The 26014-nt window shown below is 49.5% G+C and overlaps 1 protein-coding gene across 6 annotated transcripts in view; it reads left to right on the top strand.

The window, feature by feature from the left end:
- BMAL1 (basic helix-loop-helix ARNT like 1) overlaps nt 1-26014 on the top strand; it is a 104007-nt gene that overhangs the window by 57532 nt on the left and 20461 nt on the right. For 4 of the 6 annotated variants that reach the window (XM_082845250.1, XM_082845254.1, XM_082845251.1 and 1 more), the window contains 8 exons: nt 10635-10763; nt 13438-13561; nt 14530-14753; nt 17012-17050; nt 17343-17384; nt 18975-19132; nt 20884-20963; nt 25764-25856. In XM_082845250.1, coding sequence (XP_082701376.1) covers nt 14614-14753; nt 17012-17050; nt 17343-17384; nt 18975-19132; nt 20884-20963; nt 25764-25856 — 552 coding nt within the window. In that variant the 5' untranslated portion in view covers nt 10635-10763; nt 13438-13561; nt 14530-14613. Of the gene's footprint in view, nt 1-10634; nt 10764-13437; nt 13562-14529; nt 14754-15287; nt 15603-17011; nt 17051-17342; nt 17385-18974; nt 19133-20883; nt 20964-25763; nt 25857-26014 lie in introns of those variants that run through there. The other 2 variants (XM_082845253.1, XM_082845256.1) reach the window with 2 other exon arrangements.

Below are 26014 nucleotides of genomic sequence, written 5' to 3' on the forward strand. Positions count from 1 at the left end.
TACACCTCACGTCCATCCATCATCAGCACAGCCTACCTGCAAATATATCTAGAATTCTTTTAGCCACTCCTCAGACCAGGCCTGAAGCATATCATCTTTTCCCCAGACTACTGTAGTTGTCTCCTTACTGGCCTTCACTGGTGGTGCTCTCTTTACCCCCCCACCCCATATACACTCATGCACACACGCGCACATGAACACAGAGCCCCACCGCCACATGCGCACACAGAGCCCCACCGCACACACGCACACACAGAGCCCCACGGCCACACACGCGCACATGAACACAGAGCCCCACCGCCACACGCGCACAGACCCCCAACAGGATCCACCCTCCTCACGGTTTCTTCTCAACACTGCAGCCAGACTTAAATCCCACGTGGGATCATGTCGTCGCCGTTTCACTCAGGGTCACAGCCTTACAGAGGTCTGCCCGGCACCCTGTGGCCCCCACCACAGCCCTTTGCCCCGGCTCTTCTCACCTGCAGCACTCCTGTCCCCACCCCCGTCTCCCCACAGCTCGACTTTCCTCCCCAGTGTGCCTCCTGCCCCATCTCCGACTTTCTCCCCACCTCCCAGAATCCTTCAGCCTTTAACCCTTTGCTTGCCTTGGTCACCGGAATGTATGCCAGACGAGCAGAAGGCTCCTTGTCCCCTGCCCCAGCCCTGCCATGGAGAACAGTGCCTGGCACTTGGGGGCTCCCAGTAGATATCTGTTGAAAGGTTAATGAACCATCGTGGGACAGCACACTCCTAGTGTCTCCATTATGACAGAACCGTCCTGAATTGAAACTGGACTGCCACAGGCAATTTGTGGTGCAGGTTTACTCAAATTACCAGTTCTTCCACTGTACAAACTACCTGGCATATGGACGCTTAGTAAGTTCTGTTGGATGCATTGCTTTTGGCCTTTGGGGCCGTGGTAGCCCTCTGAGGCCTCCTTACCCATCAGCAAAATCCTGTGGTGGGTGGGACCGTGCCCCGACCCTTCTTAGCCGGTGCTCCCCCCACCCAGAGTCCCCCGTGCAGCCCAGCCCTGGGCGACGCTGGCAGCCACTGGCTTCTGCTTCTCCCGCGGTCTCCATCCAGGGAAATCGTCATCCTTTGCTTTCGCCATCTCGTCTTCCTGGGTCACTCTAACGTTTTGTTATCATCACCTGTTGATCTAACTTTCTCATTATCCTCTTCCCAGCTTTCCGTAGGAGTTATTTCTCTAATTTTAGTTTCATTGACTGTCAAATGAAGAGGTTGGACTTCTTTTTTTTTTTTTTTGCGGTACGCCGGCCTCTCACTGTTGTGGCCTCTCCCGTTGCGGAGCACAGGCTCCGGACGCGCAGGCTCAGCGGCCATGGCTCACGGGCCCAGCCGCTCCGCAGCATGTGGGATCTTCCCGGACCTGGGCACGAACCCGTGTCCCCTGCATTGGCAGGGGGACTCTCAACCACTGCGCCACCAGGGAAGCCCAATGGACTTCTTAAAGTAACACCTCCCTCTCAAATTCTGAGGAGCCCTCAGTGCTTCCAGCTGCAAGACGCGGGCCTCTGGCACGGCCTCTACCCCGCCAGGTCCCTCTCCAGGCCTTTCCCCGTCGCTCATCGGCTGCCTTCTGCTCCCAGAGCTCACTGTCCACTTGCCAGGCACTCCCTGCCACCTCAGGTGCTCCGGCTTCCACCATTTTTGAGCCCCTTCACCCCAGACTTGTGGTCTGAGTTTGCTTTCTGTGACCTCCGTGCTTACCTCCACCAGCCTTCTCCTTGTCTCACCTCACAGCTCATCCATTTCAGTAACCGCAGTTAACCCGACGGGCATCCTAAGTGCTTTTCATGTACTGACCTCATTCAGTCTTGAGGAGGGATCGTCCTCCTGTTCCAGGTGAGGAGACTGCAGCTCCCAGGGGTCACGGAACTGGCCCAGGACACAGCTAGTAAGCGGCAGAGCTGAACCCAGGCTGTCTGGCTCCAGAGGACTGACCACCACCCCGTCCTACCTCTCTTCACACCCATATCATCCCCTCACCCTTTCGTCCATGCCCCGCGAGCCCCGCCTTCCAGGGCAGAACCCTGGCTCTTCCTCTGCTCCTGCCGGGGGAGGTGCGGGCAGGTCACAGGCCTGGATAAGCCCCCAGTGCACGGCCTTGCCCACCCTTGCTCTGCACCGCTTCCCGGCCTGTCCTCAGGTCCCTGCCCACTCTGTAGTCGGCCTTGCTCCCTGCCGTGGCAGAAAGGCGAAGGCTGTTCCATCTCTTTTCACCACTGCTCGATATTCTTCCCATTTTTCTGTCCTTCTCTCTGCCTTCCCCACATTCTCAAAGGAGGCACATCCCTTTTCCTCTCTGAGTCTCAACGCTGCTCGGGTCCACCCCCTGCTGCCTGTCCCAGCCGGCCTCCATCCACAGCCCTACCCCGAAACTCAGCAGCTTTCGGGCTGCCCCATCTTTGACTCTGCTCCCCTCACACCAGCATCCTTCTCTTTACCGCCAATAACAGCAGTGCATCCTTCTGTTTCCTTTAGAACAAGATGCAAATGTTTTCTAGGACTTTCTTCAACTTCAGGCAGCAGGTGTTTTGGTGGAAAGAGAGTTCTTCCCCTGAGTCTTTAGGGCCAAGCTCTATTCTCTTACCCTGTAGGTTTTAAAAAAAGAAGGGGGAAAAAAAGGAGAAAGAAAAGAAAAGAAAAAGCCCCCAACAGCCTGGAGGCAGGCTGTGTGTCTCTGGTTACTGAGTGTGACTCACTGGTCCCTCCTGATGACCACCCCTGTACCATCATCAAATGCAGGGGTGTGTCAAGGCTGAGGGCCAGGAGGAGAGCTTGGCCCTCGGGAGGTGGCCTCCCAGAGCAGCCAGGATGTGACCGGTACAGAGCACGCCCTGCCTCCCCGGCACTGGGGCACCGAGGAGAACAAGGCCTGCATCCTCCGGGGTGGCAGCACATGTGAACCCCCCTGGCGGCTTCACATTCCACTGTGGTCCTCCAGGCAATGCAGAGAAGCCCTGGGTCTGGGCTGGTGGGTGGGCTGAATGCATGTGGGTGCTGAGAGGCAGAGGGCAGGCACTGGGCGGAGGAAGCGGCCAGGGACCACTCACGAGGCAAGTGGGACAGGGTCGTCAGAACTTCGGCTTTTCTCAGAGGAGCCAGGAGGCTGACAAAGCCATGCCGACCACCTTCTGGCGAGGAAATAGGCAGGGAGGGAGGGGAAGCAGGATCACTGCATCCTGAATGATTCTGCACAGCAAGGTTCCCCTTAATGTGCCCCATCCAACCTTTGTCCACTAGATGTTAGGTGAAGAAAAACATGTGGACCAGCATCTGTGGGCAGGTGGAGACCCTGCCGCTCCTGGACTTCGCCCTCTGCAGGGCCCTGTTTAACGTTCCGAGAAGCCCTGCAGAGGAGAAACCCAGCATTTAGCCCGGAATTCCCCACGCTGCTTTGGCCATTGATTTTTCCCCCCCATGTAACATCATTAAAGTTTCATGGGGTTGGTATTCAGGAAGAGATCTTTGGGAAGTGCTGGTGTGAAGAATTTCATAACAGCATACTCTGGAATGTGCCCATTTTTTATTTTGCATGGAGGCCATGCCACATAGTGGAAAGGACCGACCTGGGTTTAAATCTACCTTCCTATAAAATCCCTGGCCTTGGTCCAGTTACCTAACCTCTCTGAAACTTAGTTTCCTCATTTTTAAAGTGGGAGAGATGACATCTAATAGAGCTTTGGTGATGCTTAAATAACAAAATAATAATAGTTAACACGTATAGAGGGTGTATTATGTGCCAGATACCACTTCAAGCACTTTCTTCATCTCCTTTCTCCACCACAGCTCTGAGGTAGGTAATGTTATCATCTGTATCTCCCAGGTCAGGAGACCCTGACACGCAAAGTTAAGGGTCGTGTATATGTTGGAACTGAGATTTGCACCCCAGACACTAACACCTGGTAGAGTCGGGATTTGAAACCTGACCATCACTTCTCAGCAGAGAGCATGCTCCTAACCACTGTGTCATAAAGGGCCTGGTGCATTAAAAGCAATAAGGAATATCAGTTCCCTTTTCAGGTGATTCATGGATATTTGAAGGGGAACCGGACATTCCTGAGACTCCAAGTTATTCTGCAGTCTTTTTTATCAAACCTGTTAAAGGAATAATCTGGACCTGCTTGTCCACTCATTGTTTTCTGCACATAAAATAAAAAGTCTCCTTCAGCAAGTGTCCAGAAAGTTACGACCCTTCTTTATGGCCTCTCTGCTTTGCCTCCATATCATGATCCACCTCAATTTTGGGCAGCTGCTCAGCTGTCGGCTGGAATTGGGCCACTTCCCACACAGGTGCCATCAGTGGTCCGTGCATCCCCGTCCAGGACCAAGAGTCCTCCCAGAAAGCACAGTGGGGCTGTAGCTTGTTCCTCAGGCTGTTCTCTTTCCTGTACTTCAGTGACAGACGTGGCGACGGTCTAAGAAGGTGTCCCTTTTATCACTCGTTCAACAAACAGTTACTGAGTTCGTGTGCTGGGCTAGGCGCGTGCTCTGTGTTGTGCCTTTTAAGTAGATCTCAGAATCTTCCTAACAGCCCTCAGTAGCCCTCCAAGACTGGAATGCTGTGGACTCTCCTCCATCAGTGGTGTTGGGGCCCTTTTCCACATAGACCAGCCTTGTTTTTGTTTTTAAACTTATTTATTTGATTTATTTTTGGCTGTGTTGGGTCTTCGTTGCTGTGCACGGGCTTTCTCTAGCTACGGTGAACAGGGGCTACCCCTCACTGCAGTACGCGGGCTTCTTGTTGCAGTGGCCTCTCTTGTTGTGGAGCACAGGCTCTAGGCGCACGGGCTCAGTAGTTGCGGTGCATGGGTTCTAGAGCACAGGCTCAGTAGTTGTGGCCCATGGACTTAGTGCTCTGCCGCATGTGGGATCTTCCCGGACCAGGAGTTGAACCCGTTCTCTGCATTGGCAGACGGATTCCCAACCACTGTGCCACCAGGGAAGTCCGACCAGCCTTGGGTTTTTTTTTTTTTTTGCAGTATGCGGGCCGCAGGCCTCTCACTGTTGTGGCCTCTCTCGTTGCGGAGCACAGGCTCCGGACGTGCAGGCTCAGCGGCCAAGGCTCACGGGCCCAGCCGCTCCGTGGCATGTGGGATCTTCCCGGAACGGGGCACGAACCCGTGTCCCCTGCATTGGCAGGCGGACTCTCAACCACTGTGCCACCAGGGAAGCCTGGACCAGCCTTGTTTTGATTCCCAAACTCTCCAGGATTCCCAACCCCTGCCTCTTGTGAGACCCTCTCAATAGGCTCTCTAAGCCCCATTGTTCCAAATGCAAGCGCCTTGATTTTTGTTTGATTTCAGGATTCCCAAGCATCTAGAGCTTCCAGTAGGACTGGGTACACAAGTGCCACAAACGGGGTTCTCCCCAGGCCCCTGACAGCCACTGCAAATGAGCTCTCCTCTGCTCAGAACATCATTCTAATCATCCAGTCCACCAGGCAAACCTGGTTCAAGTCTCCCCTCCTCCCTGGTCCCTTCTCCTTCCATTACCCCACACACACCAGCAAGTAAGCTAATCATTTTCTCCTCTGTTCTGCTCCTGTACCTCACATATGCCCCACAGCTAGGGGAAAAAAGGCATTTCTTCCTCAAGATACTTGACTGCCACCTGCTGGAAATTTGTAGTAATGGCTCCACAAATCTCTGCCACTTAACAGAGGCGCAGGTACACTGACATGGGGCAGTGCACTGCTTGCACAACTGCAGGCACGGCCCTGCCTATTGCAGTGATCAGGATTGAGGGGATTTTAAACATACCCCGCTGTGTCCCCAGTGCCCTGGCTTCCACTAGGGCTAAAGAAATGCTTGCTGATTGATCGTGGTGCAAACCCCGGTTATCTTAGGGTCGAGGCACCTGGTCTCATGGGTGAGTGTTCTCTAAATCCGTCTGTTGTAAAGTGAGGCAACCAAACTCCCCACAAACTTTCAGAGTAACCAGGGGATCAGGGGGACTTGCAGAGGGGATAGGGACCCTTCAGTCTCTCACCTCTGCTCAAAGGCCACCACCATCTGAACAGACCAGAGCAACTCCACATTCATCCCCTCATTAAACCTTGAGTTGAGAATATGGAGAATGGAACCGGGGCCAGCTGCCCTGCTCCTCTGCATGGGGGAAGGACAGTACTTTGGAGCAGATGCTGTGTCCAGGGCCAGCGCCTTGAAGGTGGTGGGGATGCAGAGGTGGCCACACAGGGGTCCTTGCAGGCAGCTAGGGGTTTTGTGGCAAAGTAGATCGGTGAGCATGTAGCTACTAGACTCGGGTAAGCGAGGGTGTTGACTCACTATCGTCCATATTTTCCTAAGCTGTGCCCTTTTATTAAACATCAAAAGCCATTACCCCAGTGACGTCCTGAGGCTTCACAAAGTGGTCTCAGTAGAGCTCCATCCAGCTGTTACACCTGCAGGCGGGGGCAGGAGGAGAAACATGCTTTTACCAGGGTCCTATTTTATAAAGGGAGAAGCCCTCTGTCCTTTCACAAAGCTTGTTTCCCCAGAGCCAGAGCCATTCGGCACAGCGTTGCTCAGGTCACATAGAAAGAGTCTCCCGGGGACTTCCTGGCGGTCCAGTGGTTAGGACTCGGTGCTTTCACTGCCGGGCCCCAGGTTCAATCCCTGATCGGGGAACTAAGATCCCGCAAGCCGCCTGGAGTGGCCAAAAAAAAAAAAACCAACAAGTCTCTTGGACAGATACCTCTCCCTGCTAACCCTAGTAAAGTAAGAGGAGCATTTCCCTCTCTGCCCTGGCTTCCAGGAAGCCCAGAGACAACTTCTTACTTCAGTTTCTGTAGCTTTCCTGAACCAGGATTGCTTCTCCTCACATTTCCCTGATTCCTTCCTCAGGAGTGCTTGTTTGGGGGGCATTTGTATTTTCCTTTGTAGGGGTGGCTTTGGGGGCAGGATGGGCAGTGGTGTGGCAGAATAAAGAACCACCACCAGGGTTTCCCTGGTGGTGCAGTGGTTGAGAGTCCGCCTGCCGATGCAGGGGACACGGGTTCGTGCCCCGGTCCGGGAAGATCCCACATGCCGCGGAGTGGGTAGGCCCGTGAGCCATGGCCACTGAGCCTGCGCGTCCGGAGCCTGTGCTCCGCAACGGGAGAGGCCACAACAGTGAGAGGCCCATGTACCGCAAAAAAAAAAAAAAAAAAAAAAGAACCACCGCCAGTGAGCCAGACACATGTGGGTTTCAGTCCCCACTTGCTAAGCAAGATGTCTTTGCCTCTTCAATGCTTAGTTCCTTACCTGGAAATTTGGGATAATGACCATAATTAACAGATAGGTTACTGTGAAGATTAAACTCCACCAGTGTGGCCGCCACTATTCCCGCTCCCTCCTCCCAGTTCAGGCTTGGTCTGTGGCTCCAGGATCAGAGTCTATTTCCTTCTTCCTGCCTGTGTCAACTAGGGGACCAAGGGGTTTCCGGGGATGCAGGACTTTCAGTGCTAAATCAGGAAGGTCAGAGGCAAACAGAAGAGCCAGTCACCCTGGTGTTAAACAACCTCAACATCTCAGGGGCTTACAGTGGCCAAGGTTTACTTCTTGTTCATGCTGCATCCATACAGGGTCTTGGCTAAAGGAGGAGCCTCTATCCAGGAATCGCTGGTCTCGGCACAAACAGGGGGACACGCAGTAAAGGTCAGTTTGAAGGTTGCCACTGTCCCTTCCACTCACATTCATCCATCAGGGCGAGTCACTTGGCCAGGCCTGGCATGAGGCAGCCTGCCGACTTCCCACACAGAGGAGCAGCTAATGTGTGAACTTTGATACAATCCACACGCTCCCCTTTCTCTGCTTGTCATTCTGGGGCAGGGAGGAGGGAAAGCCCAGAGATGCCTGGTCCACAGCTGGAGGGCACCCTGTGGCCATCTTCCTGTGGATGGTGTGTGTGGGTTTCTTTAGGGGCGCTTCAGCCTTGCCCCACTCTGCTCCGAGTACCAGCTGTCTCCTTTTGGCACCTAATAGTGGCTGACAGGCTCACCTCTGCTAGCACCGTTGCTCCTTTGTGTGGAGCCCCAGAGAATCTTCTCCCTATGCTCCGAGGAGCACAAGGGGACTGAGGTGGGACAGAGGGTGCCCCCAAGCTCTTGCCAGGTACACGTCCCAGGTCCCTTCATGCCTGGCTTTCTCTGGCCACCCAGAGAGCCTCCCTCCCCCCTTCAGAAATCTCCAGGTCAGAAGTGGGCACACGTGTGACCCCTGACTCCAGGACCATGGCCAGGCTCTCCCAAGAGCGTCCTCGCTATGCGTCACTTGGATGGCAGCACCGGGGCCAGCCCTGAGCCCCCAGTCAGCAAGCGTCCCTCTCCCAGGTACCTTTGGCCTCTTGGAGCCCCCTCTCTTGGCTCAAATCTCTTCTGGAAGTAGTTAGCACAGAAGACGTTTTTTGTCCCTTTTCTTTCGTTGTTCCATTTATTGTCTTACATCTAAGAACACCTTCCTGGAGAGAAAACAGTTTTCCAAAAAATAACTGTCACAGCTGATTCAGCTTCCTTACCTTGTCCAAGCATATAAGAAACATGGTTTTTGTTTTGCAAAATACAGTGCCAAAAATCTATGTTAGCATTTATTATTTCTATAAAGTAAACATGAGTGCTGGAAAAAAATGTTCAAAATAAGAAATTTCATATGGAGTTTGGTACGGAGAACCTTTATCTAAATTTCAGGGAAGTGGGGGAAAGAAAATGCAAGGCATGGTGCTGGGAGATGCTGAGCCGTGAGATCCAGGCGCAGCTGGTGGGGCTGGGCGGGGTCTAGGCAGAGCGGCCGCAGCGGGCGAGGGGAAGGGGCGGGGCAGCCCGGGAGAGCTGGAGGCTTCTCTGAGGGTACACCTGAGGGCACTTGAAAGGCACGCAGGCGTTCACCCGGTGACCGAGTGGGTAAAGGGAGCCACGCCTGTAAAACAAAGTGGGCACAGCTGAGGCCTCGTGCTCTCGGCTGCGTGCTTTTGGGAGCTTAAGTATTTCAGCAGCCCGGCGCCTCGGGTAGCAGATGAGCTGTCGGGCTGGAGAGAGAGCACGTCTTTTGCGGAGGCTTGGTGTATCCTGCTAGGGGTGTTTGGGGTTTTATCTGGAAGGCTTGGGGAGAGCAATGAAGCCACTGAAGCATTTTAAGCAAGGGGGTGTCCTACCTCTGACCACGGTGAGGAGGGGACGAGACTGGAGAGGGGAGCAGCCTGGATGGAGGCGATGAATAAAGGATGGATGAAGTGGCTGGACCCACCCATCCAAGGGCCAAGTGTGGGCTCTGGGGCTGTTAGAAGGAGAAGGGAGGTCGCCCAGGGTGGATCCTGGGTTGCGAATTTGGGGGCTGGCGGGATAGTGTGGGACCTGGATGGGGAATCAGATTTAGGTGGGATCGTGTGTGTTGAGCCTCCCCCAAGCAGCCCTGCCCTGGGGACTTTGCATCCCTGCTGCTTATCCATCGAGGCTTAGGGACTGGGAGTCCAGAATTCCTGGTCACATCGTTTGCACTTGCCCAGACAGGGTTACCTGTGTCAGACAGTGAGGGTTTCTGAACCAGACTGCGAGGAAGAATAAATCGGGAGGACACGGTCCATTCTATCCCTGGATATTCATTTGAAGACCTTTATAATGATCAAGACAAAAGCAGGTCATTGAAGATGCAAGAATTAGCCAGTGGAATGTGAAGCGCCAGAATTTGTGCTTCAGGAAGGTCAGGAAGGCCCCAGTTAAAATCTGTCTTTCCGTCTCAAGGTGGAGCAGGTAGGGAGTAGTGGGGCGGGTGCAGCCCATTTCTTCCTTCAGAGCCTGTTCTTTCCACAGGGGTCGCAGGGCCAGAGAGGAGACCCCTGTATCCTGCCAGCAGGAGGTGGGCAGGGCAGCAAACTCTCCCCCCGCTTTAATTTAACATGCGCAGCTTTTCAGAACTGATTTCTCTACCACATGTACTTGAGTTCAGGGACGTTTTCTGTCAGCGTCAGCTCACTCCCAGCGGTTTCAGGTATTGGCCCTGCTGGCATTTCGTCTTGGCTTAATGTTTCCTGAAGACTTGTTTTCTGTGGTTCCTCGTTGTGTGCATTTAGGTAACTCACCTGGCTGGAGAGAGAGTTGAGTGGTGTCGTTATTCGCAGGTGTAGCTCCTGGAGCCCCACTGCTCTCCTGCTATGTGACCTCGGCTGGTTTCTTCACCTCTCTCTGCCTCGATCTTCTTGGTAAAATGTGGAAACAACAGTATTTACCTCAGAGTTATTTTCAGGTCTGAGTGAGTTAGTCCACATGGTGCAGTAAGAACAGCGCCTGACGCCAAGTACACGCTCAGTCACTGTTCACTGTTATTATTGCTTGACCCAGTAGGAGAAATGAAAAATATAATTATCTTCTTCCTCTTAAGGCCGTGTCCAAGAATTTACGTTTAGTAATTTAAAAGGCATTGTTTTTCACAGAAAATATCTCCTGGCAGACTTCCTCATGTGTTTGCAGTTGAGTTTAACAGGCAGTTGAAGGACGGGATGGTCAGCTCAGCATTGCTCCCTGTAATCAGGAGTCATGAGCAAGTTCCCCATCTTCCTCAGCTGCTATGAGACTTTGCATTTACTCCAAATTGACCTGTTTGGGATTTCTTTTCCTGTGGGCCCCACTGTAGGTTTCTGGAAGAAGTTGACTGCCTGAAAGGAAGCGACAAAACATGAAAATTGCTTTGAGGTGACCAACAAGTCCAGTGGCCCCTTGCTTCTCCCAAGGTGGATCTGGGGTTTAAGAACCATAACTTCAGGTAACAATCCTATCCCACCCACCCCTGCCTAGAGTGACTATCATTGGCAGCTCCGATGGTAGTCCTTCCCTCAGGAAGTGTGGTTTCTTCCAGAAGCCCTGAAACTTGAAATTTTCCACCTCATGCAAATGTATGGCTGTTCAAAAAGAGGAGTGGGGGCTAGAGGGGGCACCACAGGTCTGACACCCAAAGGGTCACCGAGACCCTGAGGTCTGTGCTCACTGCTGGCCTACTTCTCTTAATGTCAGTAATAATGATAATAACAACAACAAAAGCTACAGCTGCGGCAGGGCCTTTAATGTGATTAAATGATTATAAAATACTCCTTGAAGAATACATCAGACTAGCCAGGAAATTTCTAAAAATGAAGAATAAGAAGCAGGAAAGGAATTGTTCTACCAGATATTAAAATGTATTATAAAGCCACAATCATAAATAGTGTGGTACCAGGATGGAAATAAGCAGATCAAAGGAAAAGAAGAGAAAGTCCAGAAATAGAAAACAAATCAATAAAGATGGCATTTGAAGTGACAGGTAACAGGACACATGGTCTAGTGAGTGGTGTTGGGACAACTGTCTGTTCTTTGGAGAGAAATAAGAAATTCCCAACCTTACGTCGTGTACCAAAAATAATTTCCAAGTGGATTAAAGAACTAAATTTTTTTTTTAATTATAAAAACATCAGCAAAGGAGAATGTTTTTATTATTTTGGGGTGACAGGGTTTTTAAAACATGTCACTTTTAGTATATACAAATACCATAAGCAAAGTTAAAAAGCAAAAGTGGGGGGAAGTATTTACAACATCTATAACGAGCAAAGATTAATATTCCTAATACATAAATTTATTCATTCAACATGCATTTTTTGAGTGCTTACTGTGTGCTAGAAAGTGTTCTAGGCACTAAGGGTGCAAGCAGTAAACCAAAGTCCCTGCTCTTCTGATGCTTATAGTCTAATGGAGAGGACAGCCAGTAAATTAAGTAGATTATTGCAGGCCAAATGCTGATACGGGCGATGGGAAAAAATTAAGCAGGCCTGGGGTGGTTAGGAAGAGTTGGTGGGGAGGTCATATTATGTGGCTCTTCAAGGAAGCTTCACTGATGAAGTTTCATCTGAGCAGAAATATGAAAGAAAAAGGGGAGAAGTGGTTGAATTTTGGATGTTTTTTTAATCTTGAGCTGATAAGATTTGCTGGTGGATTGGATGCAGGTTGTGAAGAAAAGAAAGGAGTCAGGGGTGACTTCTAGGTTTGGGGCCTGAGCAGCAAGCAGGATTGAAGTACCACTTACTGACCTGGGCATGGCCAAGAGGCTTGGCTTGGGGAGAACCAGGGATTGGTCATGGATGTTTCATGTTTCTGTTGTATATTCAAAGGGAGATATCAGGGTGATGGTTGGTTATACAGGTTTGGAATTTGGGGAGAGATCTGGGCTGGAGATGTAAATATGGGAGTTGTCATAGCATGGATAGTATTTGAAGCAATGAAACTAGACAGATCTCCTAGGGAGTGAGTATAGACAGAGAGGAGGGCCGAGGACAGCTAGAGGCGAGGAGACGAGAGGAACCAGCTGAAGAGACCAAAGAGGAGTGGCCACTGAAGTAGGAGAACCATGAAGCTGAGAGACAGGGAGGAGGGAGAGATCAACTCTATTAGATGTGCTGATGGGACGAGTAGGGAGGGAATGGAGAACTTGCTGTTGGATTTAGCAATGAGGAGGTCACTAGTGAACCCAACAGGGGCTGTTGTAGTGGGATGATGGGGACAAAAGCCTGATTTGAGTTGAGTTATAGCGAGGGAAGAGGAAAGCAATTGGAAACAAAGAATTGGGGCAGTAACTGGCAGGGAGTGGGGTTCAAAAAAGTTGTGTTTTTCTCCCCCCCCAAGATGAGAGTTGTTTGAGTGTGTTCTTATCCTAATGGGAGTGATGCTTTAGAGTGGGGGAAGTGGATGATGCAGGATTGGGGCAGATGGTCTGGACTAGTAAAAGAGGATGGGGTCAGCATGCTTTGGGGCTGGGGTCCTAGCCTGCAGCATCTAGGTAGCTGGTAGAAGTGGTCGCTGGCCTCTTAGTGAAGTATCAGCTAAGCATGAGGACTGGGGAGATGTTGGAGGTTCGAGGAGGAAAGAGCAAGTATGGTAGCAGAGTGGGAGAATAAATGGAGCAGAAGAGTCAAGGATCGTTGCATGCTTTTCTCCCACCAGTTCAGGTGCCCGGGTGAGCATGAGTTAGGAGGCCCATCGATCCTAAAGACAATATGGTAGGAAAATAGGACATGAGTGGGCACAAAGGAAAACCAAAACATGCCCATATAAACGTAGGAACGCCACCCATAATAATTTTAAATTACAAGTAAAAACAGTGAGGTTTCGTTTTTTTCTTTCAGATTGACAGGAGCTCTTATTGGGGATGTAAATTATTGGTGCTTTTCTGGAGCACAGTGTTTCAGTATTTACCAAAACACACAATGTGTGTCCCCTTCAGACCTGTCAGTCTGACTTTTAGAGATAATAGCTCAAATGTGCAGAGCTACGCACACAAAGATGTTCACTCCAGCAATGGTCGTGAGAGTGAAAACACCGCACACGCCTAACCAGGAGGGCTCAGGTCTCTAATGTGTGGGCACAATAGTGACAGTGAAAACAAGAGCTCACCCTTGCCTCTCACTCTGCAGATGAGGAAACTCGGGCCCAGAGAGTGGGAGTGACAGCCCCAGTCACGTCACTTGGAGCTGGACCCCGACAGCGGGCAGTGCACGGCCACCTTCAACTGGGTTTGCAGTTGGAGTCCCTTGCAAGGTACTTGCCAGCCTCTCCTTTGGGCCGACTCACTTTGCGCTTTTAAGATATGAATTCTCAAAATGTTTTGCAAGTGTTTGCAGTGTCTTCACTTCATTATGCTAGGTTTTCCTTGCAGTGGAATCCTGAGTACAAAAGGACAGTTTGGGAGGACAGGACAGACTTTGCCTGGGCCAGTGATGGAGAGGGACCACTTTTTCCTGACTCCCAAGTGGGACTTACAGGCTGAGAAAGGATATTTTCTGCTTTCCTACAACTATGATAAAAAATTGTAGTAAAAATACAAAGATAGGGCTTCCCTGGTGGCACAGTGGTTAAGAATCCGCCTGCCAATGCAGGTGACACGGGTTCGAGCCCTGGTCTGGGAAGATCCCACATGCCGCGGAGCAACTAAGCCTGTGCGCTACAACTACTGAGCCCACGTGCCACAACTACTGAAGCCCGCACCCCTATAGCCCGTGTTCCGCAACAAGAGAAGCCACCGCGTTCAGAAGCCCGCGCACCACAACGAAGAGTAGCCCCCGCTCACCACAACTAGAAAAAGCCTGCGCACAGCAACGAAGACCCAACACAGCCAAAAATAAATAAAATAATAAATTTTTAAAAACGCAAAGATAACAAGTAGATCATATTTATTTCATTGATTAGATTTGATTAGAAGAAGATTAATTTAGGACTGTCAGAACATCTGAGACACTTGGTCCCCTCCGTGGGAGGAGCACAGGGCTGTAACTTCTAGAGCCTTGGGTTCTGGTTTAGTTCTTCCATGCCCTGGCACGGGGATCTAGGAGAAGCCACCCAGTTTCTCTGAGCTTTGTGGCTACAAGAAAAACGAGTGGGTGAGCCTAAATTACCTATAGTAACTCCTAGAGTAAATACGATGCCCCTTCCAGTTCTACCTGGTCCTGTTCTGGTTGGCTGGGCGAGAGAGATGTTGGTGCTGTAATCAAGTCCCTTTTCCTCCACAGAGCCACCCTGGTCGTCCTCCACCTTAGAAGAGCACGTAGAAATAAACGTGCCTCTGTGCCTCCTTGTACCTATTCCAGACTCCAATGGCCGAACAGAGAATGGACATTTCTTCAACTATCAGCGACTTCATGTCCCCAGGTGCCACCGACCTCCTCTCCAGCCCCCTGGGCACCGGTGGCATGGATTGCAACCGGAAACGCAAGGGCAGCTCCACGGACTACCAGTAAGGCCTTTGGGCTCATCTTCCTCTGGCTAAACTTGGTGTCGGCTCACAGGCATGACCATCTAGGGCCTCTACTGTCCCTCCTGGAAGAAGGGATCCTCTCTGTGAAAAGGGGTGGGAATGAAAGATCCAACTCCAGGTGGCCACACAGTAGTTGATTTTGCCCTTTATCTTCCCCCTGGATTGCAAGCAGGAGGGAGCTTCCAGTACCGCTGAGGTGTTTACTCCCTGCTCCTGTCCCCAGATTGTTCCACATCGAGGGAAAAAGAATAGCCTTAAAGCCAGGTTCCACATTTTACCCCTTTCTTCATTTTCCTTTGCTCTTTTGAGCAAGATGGCTAAGTCCCTGGATGTAACCTCAGTGGTTTCAAAAAGAGCTTTGCCTGAAGGCCTCTCTCTAGGAGGACATCAATGGCTTACTAAACGTTTGTGGAGTGAATAAGTAGAGGTCATCTCTGGAAACAGTATAGGAACAGTGACACTGTCCTTAAACATTATTTAAATTAGTGTGTTCCTCTTATATTAAATAGTACTTTTCTTTTTAGACTAGATGGCTTTTCTTTTGAGTAAGTAAGTTTTCACACTTACAGTCAGCTCTTCTGGAGCTGAACAAACATCTAGGGAATAAGTCAGCATAGAACATCCAAAGGCACGTTTTGTTTTGTAGAGGCAACTGTGGAGTCTTGCCCAAATGTCCATTTGAGAGGTTTTCTTCTGTTTAATGAGGGAAAATCTCCAAGGAGGTATCCCCCTACAGCAGATGTCCTTTCTGCTGAAGTTCACAGGTCGAATTTGGGGAGCACAGTGGCTGGAGGTCAGATGCCCACTAGGAGATGCTATGAGTAATATGTAAGTGATCCCAGATGATTAAGAGAGTGGACGCCCAGGGGATGGAGAGTGGGTGTGAGGACCGAGAGGGTGTTCTTCCATGGCAGTAACTCCCCAACAGGGAAACTAGGTGCTTTCTGTGGAGCCTTTGTCTTGGGCCAGTGCTGATGGAGGCCTTGACATGTTCTAAGACCTCTGCTATCTAGATCTGTGGTTCCCAACCTTGTCTCCATCCAGAACTTTCAGGTTTCCTGCATGGACCCCAGTTTGCAGGTCTTCTGTAATTCATGGAGACCCTATTAATTAAGCGACCATAATCCTTTATCTTATCATTTTAATGCACTAAACTCATACCTGTAGGGCAGAGCTGCTTTTCACCTGAGATGGTCATCTGCCTCAGTGAGCGGATACAAGTCTAGACAAAAGGGAAGAGAGAGTTGTCGTTTTCCCCTGTGGCCTGTAGATTTTCTTCTGAACTTCAGAACTAGCTAGAGAAAGTCTCTGCCTGTGAGGAAATTGAGGGCTCTTGGTTGGGAACCACTGTTCTAGAATGCCCGTGATGTGCCTCAGTGCTCCTGAGAAAGTTGTTTTTGCCCTTGAGATGACATTGTTTGGAAGGCCATAATCCCTCCTTACTTACAGGAGAAAGGAGGAGGCCCAGATGTTGGCCAGTGCCCTCCTGAGCGATTTAGGGGTTGGAGAAGGGTGTGAGCTGACCCAGGGGATTTAGAACTCCTTCCTCTGAGGATTTCAATCTGTTTTCTACTGAACCACAAGGTGATGTGAAAACTGGATTCTGGAGTCCTTGCAAGGAAGGCAGATCCCTGCTGTGGCCTCAGGAATCTCTGTGGCCCCCCAACTCCATGCCTCCCTCTGTCCCAGTTTCTCAGGGCTCGGGGTTTCCCGCTGAGCTGAGAACCAGAGCATTGGGTAGCAGTGCCTTTGAAGAGCTGGCTTGGGGCTCTGCTCAGTACTTCTTTGTGGGTACTTTGATTTCCCCTCCTCACCTCACCCACCATCACCAAATATATAGTGTATTTGATGCTTGACGTGTTTTGCAAATGAATGAGCCCCATTTATCCAGAATGATGGGGGGGGGGAATGAGGTGTTACAGTTACTCAGATACTCTGGTTACCTAAGAGTTTCCATAAATGCTGTATGTATTCCCAATTTTCTCAAACAATCAATACGGTAAAAATATGTTAACACACGAACTCTATTGAGACGGTATATATAACTTTTGTTTGGTCTGGGTTTTATAGTAGGTTCAAGTTGGTTTTGTTTGTTTTACTTTTATACATCAAGAGTCAATACTATGACTATTTGAGCTTTCTAATTGCTTGGTTTCTGGATAAATGAGGACCTTCTGTATTACGATAAGAAGCTATTTTGTATGTCTTAACAGTCACATTCTCTTTTGTTTTCTCAGAGAAAGCATGGACACAGACAAAGATGACCCTCATGGAAGGTACCATGAATCTAGTCCTTTGAACGTCAGCATCCTTAGAGCCATTTTCTTTGCATAATTAAACATTCTGTTACGTGGTGCAGGTTCCATCCATGTCCTTGATTAGGGATAAGCAAGGAGGCCTTGAGCCTATGGGCTTGAACTTGTCTCCCTCCCCCCACCCCCAGTGTGGCCAACAACCAAAGCTCTTGTGTGTCATGTAGAGATGACAGGGCTAAGGCAGGGAAGAAAACAGATGTGTAACTGCTGTCAATCTCCAGGACATTGTGTTTCTTCTTTTTTTTTTTTCCAGGTTAGAATACACAGAGCACCAAGGAAGGATCAAAAATGCAAGGTGAGCTTGGACCCTCATTCTGTCTATAAACTGTCCTGGTTTGGTTGCTTGGTGTGTAGCCAAGGAGGCTCTGCATATCTGGTCCTTGTCTGTCAGACGGTCTTCGACACTGTCACGTCCTTAGGGAAGGAGGAAGGGGATGGGGGGCCCGGGCTTGATGTGGCCTTCCTCCATTCCCTCCATCCCTCCAGGCTGAGCTGCCTTCACTCTTTGCTGTCTAAGCACAGTTAACCGGAAGGGGGCTGTGGAGGGAGCAGAGATAAATCAAGGCTAAAGGTTTTCTCCGTCTTCAGCAGGTTACTCCTTCCTGACTCAGGGCCCTTCGGGGAGACCTGGCTCAGTGACTCGGTTCCCCGGGCTGTCCCAAGCCTCTGAAAGTGCCCTTATTGCTCTGCAAGGTGCAGTTGAAGGCTAGACCTGGGGGCGCCCTGCTCCCTCAAGGAGATTCTCTAACTCCGTCTTTCCTGCTTCCAACCATGCCTGCGACTCCTTTCCATGCAGATCCTGAGCTCTCCTGCCAGTAGCCCCAGGGCCATTTGAGTCTGTATCGTGACACAGAACCAGGGGCTGCAGAATTTGACCCGACAGTTCTGGCTTTTCCCTCGTGGACCAGCTTTGGCAAGAGATCCTACGGTTCTGTTGCTACGGCAGTGGCAGCAAACTACGTTTCCACTGTTGACACACCTCTTTTTTTTTTTTTTTTTTTTTTTTTTTTTGTGGTACGCGGGCCTCTCACTGTTGTGGCCTCTCCTGTTGCGGAGCACAGGCTCTGGACGCGCAGGCTTAGCGGCCATGGCTCACGGGCCCAGCCGCTCCGCAGCATGTGGGATCTTCCCGGACCGGGGCACGAACCCGTGTCCCCTGCATCGGCAGGCGGACTCTCAACCACTGCGCCACCAGGGAAGCCCTGTTGACACACCTCTTGAGGGGGACAGTCACGAATGACAGGTGCAAACCAGTCAGGGAGGGAGTGTGTGCCCATGGAAGTGTCACGCTGACTCGGCAGGCAGCAATTCCAGGGAGGAAGGCGTGTGACATTCCTCAGTGGAAACTCTTGGGGACAGATGTAGCAAGTGCTGCGTCTAGGTGGGGTCATGGCCGATCCAAGGACAGTGGTGTTAGTTACCTGGTGTCTCAATCAGTCGGTCTCCGACGGGCCACACAGCAGGCTCCCCACAAACCTCAGAGACAGCTCAGCGTGGCGCCCTCACAGATGTCTGTTCCGGATGCTTTGCCCTTTGAATTCTCCACCTCCCTTCTTTCCTTCACCCCTGTCTTAAAATCCAACTTTCTCGGGGCTGAGAGGAAAAGAAATGAGGAGAAATTAACAGCTCAGTTTACTCTGAAAAGACAATTTTTGTAATATTTCTCAATTCTAAGGATGAGGTGAGCATAAATAAAACCTAATACTGACCTGGCAGTGAGCCCACTTTTTTGGGTGACTTTAGTAGGAAGGCCTAGTTTGAAACATTCTGCAGATTCTAAATTTGCCTTGACAGATGAATATTGAAAACAGCTATAATTTATTTTCATCGTTTCCTTGATGCTCTGTTACATTTTACAGAAATCATTTTTCATATTGTTGTTCAGGGAAGCTCACAGCCAGATTGAAAAGAGGCGTCGGGATAAAATGAACAGTTTTATTGATGAACTGGCTTCTTTGGTACCAACGTGCAACGCGATGTCCAGGAAATTAGATAAACTTACTGTGCTGAGGATGGCTGTTCAGCACATGAAAACATTACGAGGTGAGATCCCGGCTTTATTGTCCTTTATGCCCTTGCTCACAAATGTTACCACCCTTTCCTAGAATGTTCCCGAGTCTCCTTAGGGACAAATGTTTATTACTTGCAAATGTGTAGCCTTGGGTAATATGCCTGTCATTTTCAGCAATAGACCTGATGCCAAATGAAACGATTGTTGAGCTTCTGTGGGTATCAAGATGCAGTTTTGCTGTCCTACGTCTCCAGAGGGTGGAGGCTATGTCCTGTGCGTGTGTATATGGACATACGTGTCAGAGAGGACCCTGCTGAAGCGCCAGCTGGTGCATATGTGGTGCCTGGGCCCCACGCATACAATGCTATACATCAGAAATGTAGGTGCCCTTAGTGACACAGGAAAGTCAGTTTCAGTTTTGAAGAGGAAAATTCATCATGGTTCCTTTTGAAGAGTGAGTCACTGGTTGGTGGGACTTGCTGCGTTTTATCGTCAGGAATGAACACTGATGATATTTTCATCTTCCTGGAATTTTCCCAAACCAGATCAACTCTTTATGAGGGAAGCAGTGTTTTCCTTCTTTTCTGAGTGCGGGGAGGGTGAGAAAACAGAGGCAGAGACGTGGAAGTGACTTATCCACACCACAGGAGAAATCCGAACTGTATCAGGCACTTGAGTGACTGCGGTTCCTGGAATTTTCCACAGCTAGTCTTGGACTATTTGAGGAAATTGGAAAGTGGGCACTCACTCAGATCTCTGACCTGTGTGGTGAAAGAATTGCGTCTTTTATATTTCTACAAAGCCACCGGAAATGAGAAGTAGCTGGTTTTGTCTGACTTTTGATCATTATTCAAAAATATAAACGTTGTGTCCTTTGCCCAGAGAATGGCATTTTAAAATTCATATTAGTGAAGATAGAGATTAAATCATAACTAATTTCTATTACATTGGAAGGAAAAGAGTGGCAGAGCTCAAGTTACCCTAAAAAGCAGGGACGTGGGTCAGTAACACGTGCCTTGTTGGTTGATATGAAAGTCAGGACACGTTCTGTTTCCCTCCTTCCCGGTGGTACTTGGAATTGTTATGGATCGTTTCATTTTACTTCTTCACTCTTTTACTAACCATTCTGCAGATTTCAAGTCATTTCCTGCTGGCATTTTTCTCTAAGTTATTCTGCTGAAAGATGCCAGATTGACAGCCTTTTAAACATAAGTCTTGTGCCTTCCAGTCCTGGGAGCTCGAGTTGCACTTACTGAAGAAATGCATTTCTCCGGGTTGCCAAGCTCATTTAATTCAACCCTGATGAAGAGGAGCTCTCAGTAAATGCCTTCTACAGGGTGTTTACTCAGGGCCTGGCAGTCTGGATGATTTCCCAAGAACATTTAGAGTGGAGATTTGAGCAACTGCTAGACAACCCATTTAATATAGATCTTGGGAGGAGGGAACCTCCCAGGAGTCTCTACCAGTTTGCTCCTAGAGCTGCCTTCTCTCTTAGAAGCAGTTTTTTAACTTGTGTCAGCTCCTGATTTTCACTATAGTGACAAAAGCAAGCTTGCTAAGTCTCCTGTGGACAGCAGTGTTTGCTTTTCGGTGGAATTCTCTTTGGCATTAGAGGCTCCTGTCCAAAGTCAGATCTAGCCCTATCTCCGTAAAGGAAAAAGAAGACAAAATTTCGATCCCAGGTGGTAAGGACTGGCCGCATCTGGAAGGTTTGAGGCAGTCGAATGGAATGAGACATCTGAAAATACAGTGTTCCAACGCTTTCTCTTTTTTCCCCTGTAAGGTGCCACCAATCCATACACAGAAGCAAACTACAAACCGACTTTTCTCTCAGATGATGAATTGAAACACCTTATTCTCAGGGTATGTTGCAATTATGGGATTGTTTTACACAACATTTATTTTTACAAATTTCAGAGTTAAGCACCAGCGTGTGGGAATTTGATGTCTCAACACTGAACCTGCTTAGGCTCACTTCCTCTTTTGGGGTCTCCACCTTGTTCTTACTGTTTGAACAGGCTTCACATCTCTTCCCTGAGACCCTCTTCTTCTACCCTTGCTCAAGCAAAAATTGAAGGTCTATGCTACTGGGACTTTAAATAAGAAGAGCAGATTTTGTTAGAATAGGAGGTAATGAAGAATCCCCTTCCTGAATAGGAAGGTTTTAGAAAGGGACTGAAACTGAGAGCAGCTGAGAATTTCTCTCATCACTTAACCACTAGCACAAAAACAGCCACCTAAATCTTTATACCAAAATTCCATCAAAACAACAAGCTTCCAAAGACACCATGGCCTGAGGAGGAAAGTAAGTGGAGGAGGCGATGCTTTCACCTGCGTGACTGCAGTGCTCACTTTCTCCTGCCAGGCTCTGCAGAGAGGCAGCTGAGGTGGCACTGCGGGAACCCGGCTTCTGTGCTGAGTCAGGTCTGCTCTGGGTAGAGCGAGATTCACTTGGAAATTGAAGGGAGAGACACCAAATTCAGAAACGTGTTCTCTTGCAAACTGTGAAGAGAGAAACAGAGAAGCCCAACTTAAGGCAAGGATACCCGCCCCATCTCGCCGCAGCCAGGGCTGACCTCACTTCTCTGAGCAGAAGTTTGCAAAGCCCCGGCACAGAGGCTAGTCCAGCTGCATTTTTGCATCTTCGCTACCCATTTTCAGCTCACCCCGGCTTCAGGCCCTCTGTAAGCCTGGCCTGCCTGCTCGTTCCAATAGTCTCTATCCATCCCCTCGTGACGTGCTGTATTAAATGCAAGGAACAGAAGACGTGTTGAATAAACAGGGCTTTGTTTCTCCAGCGTAGCCAGTCCTGGGGTAGGCTGTGAGGGGCTCGTATAGAGGTTCAGTGAGGTCAGCAGGAACCAGGCTCTTTGTGTCCTCTCACACAACCCTGCTGAGCTAGCATGTAGCTTGTTGCCTCATTGGAGTGAGACGGCCTGTACCAGCTCTCAGTAGCGGATCAGCCAGAAAAAGGGCAGGGGAGGCTCCAGGCCAGCCGTCTTTTGTACCAAGAAAGGATGCACCTTCCTGGAAGCACAGTAGTGGACTTCAGCTTATCCGGAAGATGTCACCTGGTCCCCCATAGCTGCAAGGCATGTTGCAGAACAAGTATCGTAGACGCAGGCAGGAGAGAAGGGGGTCGGGAGCAGCGGTTGCCACACATTACAGAACCGCATCTGTCTGCTAGATTTCCCTCCAGGAGTGGCTGCCACAACCCAGTATGGAGCTCCAGCTGTGGCCTGATTGGCCTGGGGTTGGATGGCCTGGTAGCCTCCCTTGCAGTAGAAGCCCCATCCGGGGTAGCTGTAATAGTGGCCCTCCCCGGCTCTCTTGTACGTGAATTATTGTTAGGCCAGGTTTTTTACATCGTGCGTAGGTGCAGTTTTTTTGAACTTCTCTTTTGTCCATCCAATAAGTATATTTATTGGATAGTCCCATATTCCAGCTTATCATTAGCGACCCTTCAGAGCTTCATGTGAGTTGAAGCTTGGATAGGTGTGTCTTCTGTCTTCCATTTTCATTCACTAGCTAATTGAGCAAACACTTTAGTACTTACTGGTTATGCATGGCCCTGTCCTACAAACATCCAATCACTGATAAACGCTATAGGGTGGGACCAAGGCTTCTCAGGAAGTTGGCGATGGTCATTTGGTTACCTCTCAAGGCATGCTCGGAAGACCCAACTCTGCCCTCACCTCTCCATCCTTTTCATAAAGATGTCCTTGTTCTCAGGGAGGACTTGCTGGAGTTAAGATGTAAACTATACCTGCAGCATCTCCAGAGAGACCACCAGGGCTGGCCTCCCGGGCATGCAACCTATGCAGTCACACAGGGCCTGGCACTTGGTTTAATGCTCTGCTGTCGCCATCTTGAAAATTGTATTTGAGAACAAGGGTCCCTACATTTTCATTTTGTACTGGGCCCTACAGATTATGTAGCTGGTCCTAATTGCCATACTGATAATTTGGTACTTTTTAAAATTTTATTTTATTTTTTTGATTGTGTTGGGTCTTCGTTGCTGGGCGTGGGCTTTCTCTAGTTGCGGCGAGCGGGGGCTACTCTTCGTTGTGGTGTGCGGGCTTCTCATTGTGGTGGCTTCTCTTGTGGAACGTTGGCTCTAGGCACGGGAGCTTTAGCAGTTGTGGTACATGGGCTCAGCAGCTGTGGCTCACGGGCTCTAGAGTGCAGGCTCGGTAGTTGTGGCGCACGGGCCTAGTTGCTCCGCGGCATGTGGGATCTTCCCAGACCAGGGCTCGAACCCGTGTCCCCTGCATTGGTAGATTCTCGACCACTGCACCACGAGGGAAGTCCAAATTTGGTGTTTTTAAAGAAAAAAATATATATGTGTGTATATGTATAAAACCAGCTCTTTTTGTGATGACAAGTGCTTAATAATTGTCTTGTTGCTGCTTTTCTGAATGATTTCCTATTAGATGCCCACACTTATCAAGGTCTGGAGTAAGAGTTTTAATGCTATCCAAGCTAAATACTTTATCTTGGGCTTGCCTTTTCTGCTCTTCTCTCTCAGACAACATCAGTGGTGACTTGTCTTCCCTGATGGAACTTTTCTCACATCTCTGGCCCATCGCAGTGGCTGTGAAGTACTGTCTGATTCCTTGCCGCTTCCAGGTGCCCAGTTCTTGGGAATTTGCTTCAACAGATGGCAGGGTCCACTCAGATGATGTTTGAACAGTTTGGCAGCAGGAACTGGACTTCCACTTTTCCTTACCAGTGCAAATCTGACTAATAGCATTCTTTACTAAGTGCTTTCAAAATATCTTTAATAACCGGCGTGTCAAGGAGCAGTGAACCTGATCAGTTTATAGTGTCTGAATCCTGTATGTCCCGAGTTTTGAAAACGTGGCGGCTGCTTCGGCTCCATGTCATTCATTAACTTAGCACCGTCCTCCCTGAGGGCGAGCCTGCCCTGGTCTTCCTGGCCCCGTGGTGCTCGTGTCTCACCCCTCTGCCCTCTGGCTGTCCCCTCAGCCCCAGCTTCTTCACCTGCTGGTGTTTATCTGCCCGAGTAAAGCGGTGTCGGAATGTTTTGTGCCTCCCCTGTGCTGACCGTGTTCACCAGCCTCTGGACCCTCCTCTCCCTCCCCTGCATGTGTTCAAATCCACTGCACTCGTGTCACCAGTTTGGGCCTGACTCTGCCCAGCATTTTTTCCAGGATGTCATGAGCACCTTCTTCCCAGGCATCTTTTGTGCCACATCGCTTCATTAATGAAAAGCCTCAAAATACTCTCTTCTCTCGTTAGATATAAGATTGTCAGCAAGGCAAGTGAGGAAGTTATTAATACTCTCTTTTTTGACAGAATGAGGCTTCCAGCAGATGGTGCTTGGGAAGTCGCTTCCCCCTCACCGTCATCCCTTGCCCCTGGGCCAGCTCAGAGACCTAACTTAGGAAAGGATCATCCCCAGCTTCCTTCTGGCAGGACAGCCTGCCAAGCCCTCTCACAGCAATAGTGAATCTGTTCCCCTTTTACTCACTTCTTTTATCCCAGCACAAGTGCATGTACCATTCTGTTACCTTCTGGCACATGAATTCATTTCCTAGTTCTTTGAATTAAACTGCATCCCGAAGGCCCTTTTGTGGAAAAGGGTTCTCTAGATTCTTCCAAAGGACAGGCTGCGGCCCAGCAAATAACGCAAGATAATGACGCACTGTGATTTAGCCCGTGGTAGCTGAATGTAGAGCAAGTGCATGGTAGAGAACGGAGCACCTCCCTGGCACCGGGAAGGCCCCAACAGGAGTTGAGTAGTTGCCCGCCTGGAAAGTCGTGGATAGGATTCAGTCACACATGCACAAAACATCCTAAGCTCTCAGGTACCGTAGCTTTGGTGTTTACCTGCTTCAATCTATCCAACAAATACTGTCCTGTCTCCACACCTATCTTTACTGGCCCTTTGGATTTTTACCTGTATTTAAAGTAAAGAAGAGGTGAAAAGAAAGTCAGGGGAAATTTTTGCTTTTCTTTTTTTTGTATAATTTAGGATACAAACAGCCCAGCCCTGGGTCAAGCGATAATACTTGAGAGCAGTACTTCTCGAGCCTGTGTATGTTAGAATCACTTTGGGGTGGGGGTAAGGGTGGGATGGGGAGGGGGTAATAATCATACCAGTGATCTAGCCCCATTCCAGACCATCAGCATAAAAAACCGAAAGCAAACCCCACTTCAAATGTTGAGAACCACTGTTCCCGAGAGCTCCCTGGAAATGGAGGTGTTCGAGTTGAGGACAGATGGAGGCTGCGATATTGGACCAGGGGGTTCTGATCCTAAAGTTTCCTTCCGCTCTCAGATTCTATGATATTACAGCATTGTTATACTTAGAGCAATGAAATGTATTTCTCTGGACCTTCATGCAATCAAAGGAAAATTCTTAAGCTGAGTTCTGCTTTGAAACAGAACTTACTCTAATGGCACTATCCCCTGTAATCATTAGATAATACATGTGTGTATATCCGCCTTGGAGAGAATCTTACTATTCTCGGAAGGCATTTGTTCTGAACATCCTGTTCTCAGGATACCTGTGAAACTGTCAATGACTGCAGTCCTGTGCTTTGGATACTTAGAAAACAATCCTTATTTGCTATCAGAGTGACTATAAATCATGTTTCCTAAAGTGTGATAAATTGATTATCCATTTCTCCTGATTAGGCAGCAGATGGATTTTTGTTTGTCGTAGGATGTGACCGAGGGAAGATCCTCTTTGTGTCAGAGTCTGTCTTCAAGATCCTCAACTACAGCCAGGTACTGCTCCTGCTGCTGGTTCTGGGCAGCCTCACAGCAGCCAAAAAGGTCACCCCACTTCTCAGAATAATTATGGTGGACAAGTGACATGTGAAGTGCTTATATATTCCCCCACCCCATCCTTCTTCCAGAAGATTCTGTACACAGAAATGAATATA

Source organism: Leucopleurus acutus (genome assembly GCF_964270905.1).
Source record: "Leucopleurus acutus genome assembly, chromosome: 8".
In the NCBI taxonomy this organism is placed as follows: Eukaryota; Metazoa; Chordata; class Mammalia; order Artiodactyla; family Delphinidae; genus Leucopleurus; species Leucopleurus acutus.